The following is a 12,072-nucleotide window of genomic DNA, read 5'->3' as shown; positions in this document are numbered from 1 at the left end:
GAGTGAATGTCTATAGTCTAAAATGTGGAATCAAAAATCAGTGGCTACCTCCATCTTTAATATGCAGTCTATTGTACTCCCATAGTGTCATGGTCGATTAAGTTGATCAGACCTTGCAAATATTGGGTTATATGTTTCCATGACGAATTCAGTTCATGGTTGTTTATTTATTTATCTATTTTTGCAAAAAAAAAAATATGACTTTCAAATAATATTCAATTTTATTTTGAAAACAATAATTTATTATTATTATTATTATTATTATTATTATTATTATGCAAACTTTTACAGGTTTATTCATACCTCAGACTATAGATTGATAGAGTCTGTTTCACCTAAACTAACACCGAGTGAGTGTTCTGATCTCAAGACGATCTCTGGGGGAGTGTGTCTGTGCGTGTGAGCGTGCGCGTCTGAGTTTAATCGCGGTGTGTGTGTGTGTGTGTGTGTGTGTGTGTGTGTGTGTGTGTGTGTGTGTGTGTGTGTGTGTGTGTGTGTGTGTGTGTGTGTGTGATATCTCAGACGTCACAGCCTGCCGTTGGTCCAGTTCAGTTCAGTTCAGTTCACTTTAGATCAGATCGGATCCCCGGATGAGCCGTTGCTTCTCTCAGGAGGTAAACTGAAGTAAACCCGGACCTGGAGGCGGTTTAACCCGGAACAGCCCGAACCGGAACACTGTGTTTGTTTCTGTTCGACCCAAAATAAGCAGCATAAACAAGCAGGGCGGAGGGAGTGTGAGAGCCACCGTTAACGTAACGTCCGTGACGTCGCTCCGCTGGTTTTTCACCAGCACGCCGCGCGTCTGGGGGGTCCACGCCGGGATTTACCAAGTGATCGATTAATCCGACAGGAGCCTGAACCGTGGGATCGGTACACGCGCTATGATGGAGAGAAAGAGGACGGACTGTCCCGCTCTGCCGCCCGGTTGGAAGAAAGAAGAAGTGATCAGGAAGTCCGGGCTGAGCGCCGGAAAGAGCGACGTCTACTACTACAGGTAGCCCATCACACTAATCGATCAGTGGTTACACAGCAAACCGATAATCAGTCAGCAGTTCGGCTGTGGTACCAATGCTGACTCTGGACTGTTTGTGAGCTCACCTCTGTTCACACTCAGTGGACCAACCAGAGGCTCGGCTTCAGTCTGAGAAGTTACAATGTAGTGCACAGTAGCAAAGTAGCCATTCTTTCATTCTTAATAACAGCATTACAACAATGTAACAATGTCTGTATGACCAGAGTTGTGGCAGCAGGGGGCCAAGAACAGCTGGGTGACCGAAGCAAGCCAAACCAAAGTGCTTGAACATTGGTGGGAAGTTCATCCAGATATTGAGATTACAGTGGACACACCTCATACCTCCATAAATGTGCAATAAGAGCAAAAATGAAACCAATAACGAAAGCTAAAAGAAACCCTGCAGTTTCTCTAAAGTCCACCTGAGGCAGACTTTCAGAGTAAGTCAATTTCCATAGACTCCAATATTAAAATGTCTGACTTGAACGTGTTCACAGTTTTCGTTTTTAGAACTTACTCATTTGGGTTTTATCAGGGCTTAAATATAAGTTTCAAGGCCTCACGTTTGTCAGCTCATTTAACTCTTTAAATCGAACCTCTCTATTTATTCTTTTGATCCCATTAATGCCAGTAAATGACAAATAAAATGTCTTTTTTTGTGGTTAATTGTAGTGACAGACCATCCACACACACATACACACAAACTCTAGTTTTGACGAGTGACGTTGTAGCTTTTAGTCAGTTAAATAGAAATAGTAAGCATCTGCTATCTAAATCCCAGAATGTTGATTAATTTAGTCTGACTTTATTAACAATACACTTGCATAACAACCATTGCTTAACAATGAATTGTCATGACCGTTAATGGCCCTGAGTACTATTCACAGAGGTGGCCGTTACCTTTTCACATAAGCTGCCTTCTTGACCTCCTTAAGTAAAAAAGGGGAATGACCATCTTTGAGCCAAAGAGGGAATCTAAGAGGACATCTTTCAGTATTGTTTAGTGCTGTGATTGCAGCCATTCTCCAACTCTCAGTGAGTAGTACTCGTGGTCATTGATTAACTGCTGTGACAATTTGCATATGAATGAGCATGAAACTGATCTGATCTGCTCATTGTTATGCAATGGTGCTGGTTTAGATCGTTATGCAGTTGTACCGTTTTTAAACTGGGGGAAACCTGCAGAATGCTGAGCCTGGAGTCACTTGGAAGAACAAGTTTCTCCCACTGAAAATGTTGGGTTCAAACAGTGTAACCAAGTTAACATTAGCTGGTAAGTTAGCACTCCACTCCTTGACATGTCTAGCTCCAAAAAATCCGAATGGCGGTGGACAAAATTCTAACACTGAACCTGCAAAATATGTCATCCAAAATGGTAAATGGACCTGTTCTTATATAGCACATTTCTACTCTACTTGAGGACCCTCATTTACCCATTCACACCCATACATCTATGCTGTTTTTTATATAAGTGCTTTCTGTCAAACATTTACATTTAGATTGATGGAATTAGTATGCATCATGAATGTTACAACAAAGGTGGACGATATGCCTGGTGCTCAGTAGTTGACTTTCTGTCAGACTCTGGGACCACGGCGTTGCATTTTGTAGCCATTTCCATTGTTGCTGTGTTTTCTGGGGCTTTTTTTATATTACAAATTTCCTTTTTGATTTCAGTGAATGAGACACTCTCCTAACTCATTGAGTGTCGGCACAGACTAGCCAATCGTTGGCCTGCAGTTTGACGACATCACATTTCAGTACCTACTTGGTTCGCCTTGGAACCCCGGCCGAGCAGGTCTATTTGAGTAGAAACTAATGGAAAAGGGGCTATAGTGGTCACCTTTGATATACAGTCGATGTATAAATTGTTTTTGTAACTGTTTCTTTATCAACCTTAAGGAGAGTCTGAATCTGAAAATGTATCATGGTGTCTCGCTTCAGTGCCACTTGTACATCTATTTAACGTCTCCTGACAGCCACATGACTCCCTTATTGACATATGCTGGGTAAAGAACAGCATGTTGCACTGATACCAGCGGGCATCGTGTAAAGCTATTATCTCCAAATGCTGTACAGTAAGATAACCACTCATTCTAGCTGGGTTAGGCCTCTCTCCTGATGTTGTCAGAGGCAAACTACTGTTGGAAATGTCCATAATACTGAGGATCCTGTCCCTGTGCCCAGACAGCCAACCGTCTGCTTCATAAAGCTGGGAAACGTAAAGCTGGGTGTGCCATTTGTGCTGCTGTTGCCTGAGTTAGCTGGAAGAGACTGTGGAAGTTTCACTTCAACTTTCTATAATAGCTTTTTAAATAGCCTTGAAGACAAGCACAGCAGCTGTGACAGAACTGTGTCCTGTTCAAATAATAGACTGCAAGATGAATTTTACTTTCTGTGTTTTGTGTAAAGCACATTTAAACACAGCTTTCATGGACCATAGTGTTGTATGAAGTATGTACATTCATATACACACTCATGTCATTACATGAAAAAGTAAAAATGGACACAGAATACAGAATTATCAAGCACCAGCACCCAGCAGTGAGCTGGGGAGGTCTGGGAGTAAAGGTGGATTCTGACCTGACTTCAAAGCAGAGATGGAGGTCACCTTTTACAGCAGGTAATAACTGATTCCACAAACATGGAGCAGTGCCTGCCAAAGCTCTGTCACCGTTTTGTTTGAGGTGTGACCTTGGGACATGTAAGCGATCTTTACCAGTGGATCTGAAAAATCAGAGGACTTGAATGTAAATGAATGAGGCTGGTGAAGTGGGGCTTTAGAAGAAATCAGTAGGTGATCTCGGGTTTTCCTGGCTCAAAATGGGTCTTTAGGGGTGAGTAGGATCACATACACTTAAAGGCAATGGCTCTGTGTTATCTTACAGAGCACAAATCTCTGCATTTCCCCTGTCACTTAGGCTTCAGTTTTTTTTCCTAATTTGTAATTTCAGTATATTACATTTTGTTTTCGTTTCGCTGTTAGTTTTTCGTTCGCTCTGATTAGTGTAGATTTATTTTGAAGAGGGCGTACATTAAAGGTATTTTCTGTAATTATTCAAATGTAAATATTTCACCACCAGGGGCCAGACCTCAAGAGGCCTGGCTTTTTTCCCATGACGCAAGAGTGCACTCTTTTACCTGGTTAATTAGAAGTTAAAACGAATCCTTGTGCCGTGCGACAGACTGGCGACCTGTCCGGGGTGTGACCTGCCTCTCGCCTTAGGCCCACTGAGATAGGCTCCAGCTCCTCCCGCAATCCCAAATTGACCAAGCAGAAGAGAATGGATGGGTGACTCATTGCACCATCTTGTGGTACAAGTTTGTATTGCATCAAAGTACAGTTCAGCCACAGTTCAGCTTGAGTTTATATCTCTTTTAGCACAACACATAAATGAGTGGGACATAAAAGAGTTACCAAAAATGTGTTGCATAAAGTATTTCTATCATGCTTTTTACTACTGCTACTACTACTAGCAGTGCTCTATGACACTGCAAATTTTACTGTCGCTGTATTTACTGTATTGTCAAGTAAACACAGGGCTGTTCTTGCCAATACCAATACTGATAGTGTTACTTTTAAGCTATAAAAGGTATCTGATCACTAAATCACTGTTATTCTGACTTTCCACCGGAATCAGTTACTAAAACAAAACAGAACACACTTTTTAGCTTTTCGTTTGTTTTCAAACTATGTTTTTTGGACATCTGGGATATAAAAGTGTCTGTCTCTAAAGCACTTTGGGTCACCTTCAGTTGTTTTAATGTGCTGTAGGCTATAAATAATAAAGATGTAACAGTCGATAAGAAAAGGTCAGACATTTTTCATACTACATATTCATTTCCTAAATAAAATACTTTATTTGCTGCATACGGAACATAGAGGATAGAAAGCAAGTATCGACCATATTGGGCTAATATTGATCCAATATCAATACCAGCATATGTATTGATGTTATGAATATTTGGTGGCAGTTTCTTTAAATTCTAGTGATATCCTTTGAGAATTTTTGGATCTTTAGAATGATTTTGAACACAGCTAAAGGTCATGTTAGCTGGAATTATATGGTCACAAAACACACAAATCAGGCATCATTTTGCAAATGCATGTGATTGACATATGAAGGAGGACATGTCCATGCACCCTAATCACAACATCTCTGTGTTGTAGTAAATTATGATAAAAAAATCAGTTGAGAGTGAGATGCAGGGTCACTTCTATTTCACTGTTTCTGCACTTTTCTTGCCCCCCGCGCTTCTTTTATCCAGTAATGTGCATTCAGGCAGGAAAACCTCAGCGTCTGTGTCTCTCTGCCTCAGAAATACTCCTGCCTCAGCTCTTCTCCAGAGCAGATTAAAGTTGAGTTTGGAGCGCTGCTTGTTACGTTTTTCCTTTTTGCTCAGCATTCTGCGTCAGATCGCAGAGGAAGTTGCTCCTGGTGCAGCTCTGCGGCATCGTAGCCTTGCCGCAGAGCCGGTGGCTGTTCTTTACTTCCTGTTGATCTGCACAGCTTGGGCCTGTCACTGTAGCAGCTCAGAGACGTCTGAGCTCCGTCACATCCTGAAGGCTCACTTTCAGTTTGGTTTGAAGTGACTCATCACTTCCAGTAAGAAAACCAGTCACAACAGGTCAGTTTACTGGAAGAGCAGCAACGCCCTGCTGAGGCCTCTACCGGTTTCACAAACTCATGTTTATCAGGACCCTTTTTTTACCCTCCACACCCACACGGAATAATTTCAGGCCATAAGGAAACACAGAGTCTTTCAGTTATAGACTGTATAATATTATCCTGACTAACACTAGAGACACTCGGTGAAATGCTGGAAGAAGAGTAAAACTAACTCTTGCTTCTGTTGCTGCTGCCTATGTAGACACTAAAGCTGGTGCACCAGAAACCCAGGGTACGAGATGGTACAGGTATAATCAGAAAAGGTTTATTCCTAGGCAGACGAGGAGACGCCTCCTGTCCCTGTCTCTTCCCTCCACTGGGTTCGTCACGTCCCAGCCCAGCTTACACTGTGCACTGGAGTCTGTCGCTCGATGCCACCACTTTTATCCCATGGCCAGCCAGTCCACAGTGGATTAAACAATGTTTCCCCAATGTTTCACTGGCTCCCAGTGAAATTCCAGATAAAAACAAACTTGTTCTGCTCACCTTCAAGGCCATAATCTTGCTCCTCACATTTCTAATCTGTTAAGCACTACCTCTTCTGCCTGCTCACTTCGATCCTCTTTTTCTATCCAGCTTGCTGTGCCTCCTTTCCGCCTCAGCACCATGGGAAGCAGAGCTTTTAGCTGCTCTGCTCCCAGGCTATGGAACTCTACCCCCAGATATAAGAAACATTGGTTCTCTCCTCCAGTTTAAATCTCAACTCAAAACCCATCAGTTCAAAGCTGCATATTCATACCAACCCACTGTTTGTTCATTTTATCCTGTGCTTTTGTTTTTATTGTTCTTCATTTTGTCATTGTCCTATTATGTGTTCTATTCTATAGTTAAGTGCCCTTGGGTGTCTTGACAGGGTCTTTATAAATAAAATGTATTATTATTATTGTTGTTATTAGAAAACCACTAAAACATGCAATACAAACATTAGAATAAAACCATGCAAATAAAAACTACACTCACAAATAAACACTAAAATGAAAACATTATTATAAATTAATTATAAAAGACAAATACAAATTTCCACTGTGTGACACCTAAATGAATGTGTCTGTGCTGTTACACACTGGACCTCTACACCTTTGATTACCCTGAGGACACACTCACATGTGTATATGAGGTTTGGTGGCATTCATTGATGCACGGCTCTCTTAAAGTCCTCTATTAAAGCATGTAAGTCAGGTTGAGTTCAGGACTCTCCCTGGACCATTGCAGCACCTCTATTTCTTTCTTTTTAGTCATTCAGTTATAGATTAGCTGCTGTTCTTGGGATCATTGCCTGTTGCATGACCCAGTTTGGGGTCAAGCTGTAGCCGCAGGATAGATGGACGCATTTGACTCTAGATTCCCTTTGTATAGAGAGGAGTTCATGGTCCACTCAGTGAATGTAAGGTGCCCAAATCCTCAGCACTCCGCCGCCGTGCTGACAGTTGGTCTGAGGTGTTTGTACTGATATGCTGTGTTTGCTTTTCTCCAAATATGGTGTTGTGCGCTATGGCCAACCAGCTCCCCTTTGGTCTGGTCTGGTGGTTTGTTCAGATGCAGCTTTGCAAAGCTTAACTGTGCTGCTGTGTTCTTTTAGAGAGAAGAGCCTTCTCCCCTGGCAACCCATCCCAAACAAGTCCTACTCGTTCTCTTTTTTTCTGATTGTGCTGTTATGAACTTTAACATTTAACATGCTGACTGAGGCCTGCGGAGTCTGAGATGTAGCTCTTGGGGTTTTTTTTTGCACTTTCAGTTTGACTTTCAGGTGAATTTGCTGGGATGTCCACTCAATACTGGCGACTGTCTTGAATGTTTTCCACTTGTGAACAAGCTTTCTCACAGTAGAATGAAGGACTTCAGATTGTTTGGAAATGGGATTATAACCAAAGGAACAGGGTTTTTCACTCAGCTACAAACAAAAAGTTCTGTTTAGTATCGCTTTGCATGATTTACAGCTCATAATATTCCATATTTATGTTACAGCCTCTCATCTCCAAAAGTTGATTCTGTTCATCTGGACGTAGTGTTTTCAGTGGGAGAAACGTTTAACCACTCATCCAAGTGACTTCTTCAGTCTCAGCTGACTGCAGGTTTCCCCAATCTTATAAACAGTACATTTGCATAATGACTGAAGAAGTCACTTGGATGAGTGATGAAATGTTTCTCCCACTGAAAACGCTACGTCCAGATGAACAGAATCAACTTTTGGAGATTTACTTACCTGGATATGCATCAAGATGTTTACAGCCTCTCAGTTCATGTTCTGTCTGAATTTTTTTTATCCCTTTAATTCAGCTTTCCTCTCATTGACTCTACCTTACAAACAAACAAACAAACAATAAATAAATACTCTGCAGGTCGGAGGGGTGTTTGTACTCACTTATATTACGTATATCCCCTCTATTTGACATAATACTGAGCGAAGAGTGGAATAAGGAATAAGTCTTAGCTTCCAGCTCACAGGGATTACCTGTACACACACTGACCCCAGGCCATGTTAGGCACTCATCATTGGTAATGTAGTATAGGTTCTCTTTATGATGTTATAAGTATGACTTTTTAATGATAGCGTCCTTTCCATTTTATCCTCCAGTCCTTCAGGAAAGAAGTTCCGGAGTAAGCCCCAGCTGTCCCGTTACCTTGGAAATACAGTGGATCTGGCATGTTTTGACTTTCGCACGGGCAAGATGATGCCCGGAAAACTGCAGAAAAACAAACAGAGATTCCGACATGACCCGCTGAGCATGGCCAAGGTAACCCAGATGGATCACACCTGTGTGGGAGTGACTGTGTGTGTATTGTGCTTTAACAGATTATCAGATTAACAAAACTCTCCCGGCAACAGGTCGAAAGGTCATAGGGTCAGCTAACAAGAACTTTGTGCTTGTTTATCCATCGTGTGAATATACCTGAATCACACAGACTTATTTGCATAGATAAAAACCCAGCAGCTGAACCTCATGTTATTGGAGAGTCAGAGAGAGTGAGAGCGGATTGAGATGATATTCTGTTTGATAGCAGGGTGATTTTGTGTCCTCTGTTTGAGGAAGTAACCTGGTCACATGTGCATAACAAACATCAGATTCCTGATTAAGCTCAGACCTGTTTCTCCACATGCTCAAATACATGATTTCTATGTATTGGGGGAGAATAGGGCCTGCATCCTTTCTGAAATATACACCGGTGGGGTACTTGGATGATGTCTTAGACCTCATAGGCTTCATTTACGCTCCAAATTATCCATGTCGACTCAAAAGCTGACTGTGTGCACGTCCACATGGAAGTGTAATCCCAGCAGTCCTGTTATCAGGGACAGCCTGGGTATATTGACCCGGATGTATCTTGCCCTCCTCGGTTTTACAGCCTTGAGCTTCCTTGGTTTGCTCACTGTTGTCACTTTATTTTTCCCTTTTGCGTATTTTAAGTCTTTTTTTACCTCCATCTCATGGATATTTAGACTCAGATCTTAACCCTGGGAGGGCTAAATTTAAAGTCAGGTAAGGATTTTTAGTTCTGGAAATGTAGAACAAGCCTAATGTTCACACTGAAAAAGCTGGTCATAACCCCTTTATTCATAAATTACTGTCTTTGAGCCTTCTCCTTATTTTGCCTGAGATTTGTTTGGGCATTGTGAAAGTGGGAGAAGTTAGTTAAAATAGTTAGTCAGTAATTAAGGATGAAGTAAGTGGGGTACAGTCAAACGGGCGCTTCTTAAACCATGATGTAAAAATAAAAGAAGAAAATCAAGAGGAGGGAAACCCAAACAGAGTGAAATGACATCATAAATCAACCAATCAGCTGTCTCACATGCAGTTTGGACTCACAGATTTCCATCTGGATATGTCAAATGGGTGAAAATTCCAAATAAAAGGAGTTGTTAGATGTTATAAGAGGTTAAAACTTGGTTTTTAGCCCCATAAATAACAACATAATGATAACAATGAAGACAACTGGGAGCACGTTGGTGGCTTTAGATGAAAGCACAAAACCTAGTAATGGCTTCTTCAAAAGTCCATAAACAGACAAACGTTACAAGCAAATTATGAATCCTAATGAATTTATGGGCTACAGGGATTCTAGAGCTTTGAGGAAACATCGGACTCCCTCAGTGGATCTTTTTAAAGTTGATTTTCTTCTAATACTTTGAAAACACAAAAAGGAGATATGTATTCAAAGTCGACTTGTCTACTTCCACTTAGAGCTGGGCGATATGAGATTTTTTCATATCACGATATGTTTTTTTCATTTCAGGCGATAACGATATCTATCACGATATAAGCCAAATAACTATATTTGTAAGATTTAAATGTGCCGTTGCTCACAAGTAAAATGTGAAATAATCAGCAGCTTGTTTTTATTTAAATATTTATTTCCCATAATAAGTTCAACAGGGTAGATGTACTTAAGGAACATGAGACTTTTTCAGATAAATAAAGGCAAATATTGCAAACTACACAAAAGGCAGCCGCTAAAGCGTTTAAGTTTCAAAATAGAACAAACGAAACAGACTAAATTGTCAATTCCACTTAGAAACAAAATATTAATTCTAAAAATAAATCTTAGTTTGTTTTACAGAAGAACAGACAAAACTGACTAACTTTTGTCAATATCAAATAAACTGAGAACTAAAAGGAAATTCTCAATCTCTCCTTGTTGTATAGCTTAGCTTTTCAAACAGTTTTAACAGTTACTTTAGTCTGACAAAAGCCGAATGACGAATTAGCGCTTCCAGTCAGAGACTGAGGCTACGTCCACACGTACACGGGTATTTTTGAAAACGAGATTTTCCGTTTTCGTTTTAAAAAATAATCCCGTCCACACATAAAGGCAGAAATGAAGGAAAACGCTGCTATGAACATGCCAAAGCAGCAGGTGGCGCTAGATTCCTAACCGTGCAGAAATGTTGGCCAATCAGAAGTCTAGAAGCCTCGGTGGGAAAAAGTAAACAAAGCTGGGGCACAGAAGCAGAACCGAGTCATATGTGTGGAGGACAGTAACGTGTGTGTATATGTAAGCATTTAAACACTGCAGAGAGTAGAATTAACAGTAACAGTATTGTAGAAATTCATTTCACCGAAACAATAACGTGGCGCACAGTGTGACGCATGCACCAGTTTATTGTATTTCCAGACTTGCTTTCGGCACATTTACAGTGCACGCTACTCTGTTTTTGTCAGACTTGAAATAGCCGAAATACCTTCACACTACGGAACTTCTTGGCTCTTCCGTTCAACAATCTCTCCGGCGTTGGAACCATCATCTGTTTTCTCTTCGGTCACGCTCGGTTGATTTTTCTAGTCGGCGCACTCATTTCCTCCATTACCGGCCCGCGGCTGGCTGCTTCCCAAACAATACACAGTGCGGCTTGGCACTTGTGCTGTACGTAACAAGTCACGCGACGTGACGCTGCGGCTGTGATTGGTTCGGCTCTGCGCTACTTAATTTGGATTGGCTGACCTTTTTTTTTTTTTTTTTTTTTTTTTTTAAGAGGACAAGAGCGGCGAAGGTCTATCGCGATAGTTTAATTTCTCTATCGAGTAAAAGTTATATCGCGATACATATCGTTATCGTTCTATCGCCCAGCTCTACTTCCACTCTGGTGTCTTAATTAACACTCGTCCTAGTTCAGGATAATCTGAATGGTAGTTTGCGCTGGGCCCGGCCCGAGCTTGTCTCCACCTTCAGGGTGTTTTCGCCCAGAATCGACATGCTGCTTTTGATTTGTTTTGCTCTGGATGACTTCTCTTCTTCAAGACCAATCTGCATCATCATTTTGGCTCTGACTGGTGTCGGTTGTTTGTCTCATTTATTTCTTGTCTCGTTGATCTTGTCAGTGTTATGATCTAAAATGTGCCATGGTCATCTGCGTTTTAAATTGTGGGTGTTAGATCTGCTCTCTTTGCCTTTTCTCTGCGGCACACAAATAGGGGAACCACTTAGGTGGTCTTGACTACAGACCTGGTAAGCTCACATGTAAACTGTGGAGAAGTTAAGGAGAATTAGGGTGGGATTTTTTCCCACAGTTGTCCTTTCATACATGAAGCACAGCAGGAAATAGTCAGCTTTCTAACTGCTGGAAATGACTACTGCTGGAAATGACTGGGAGATGACGCCTACTCGCTGGCGGTGAATGTCTGGTTTTGGCTAGAAGAGTTCAGAGCTGCAGTGCATGTATGAAACAGCTTCAGACTAGATAAATCCTCCAGATCGGCCTCTGTAGAGACTGTAGATTGAAGGTGTGAAATGTATTTTAAATGTGTCTGGGCAAAAACACATTGTGCTCAGTTAGAGTAAAAAGTGCTTTATAAGTATCAATCCATTCAACATTTACTGTGATCACTGACTGTAATCAAACATAGACTGTGTATGGTTGTTTAAGTGGATAAAGTGTGGACCAATCAGAGGTGG

At 41.3% G+C, this 12,072-nt stretch overlaps 1 protein-coding gene across 3 annotated transcripts in view; it reads left to right on the top strand.

The window, feature by feature from the left end:
• Positions 1 to 501: 501 nt before the first annotated feature.
• The window catches only part of mbd2 (methyl-CpG binding domain protein 2), a 39,196-nt gene continuing 27,625 nt past the window's right edge, over positions 502 to 12,072 (top strand). For all 3 annotated transcript variants that reach the window (XR_006054142.1, XR_006054141.1, XM_042218716.1), the window contains exons 1-2: positions 502 to 994; positions 8,258 to 8,417. Coding sequence is in view for 1 of the 3 variants with exons in the window: in XM_042218716.1 (XP_042074650.1) it covers positions 882 to 994; positions 8,258 to 8,417 (273 nt within the window). In the remaining 2 variants the exon portion in view is untranslated. The remainder of the gene's footprint in view (positions 995 to 8,257; positions 8,418 to 12,072) is intronic.

Source organism: Haplochromis burtoni, unplaced genomic scaffold (assembly GCF_018398535.1).
Source record: "Haplochromis burtoni strain Fernald_Lab_line unplaced genomic scaffold, NCSU_Asbu1 Contig_22, whole genome shotgun sequence".
NCBI lineage: Eukaryota > Metazoa > Chordata > Actinopteri > Cichliformes > Cichlidae > Haplochromis > Haplochromis burtoni.
Note: the sequence above shows the minus strand (reverse complement) of the source record. Positions and strands in the feature narration are given on the sequence as shown.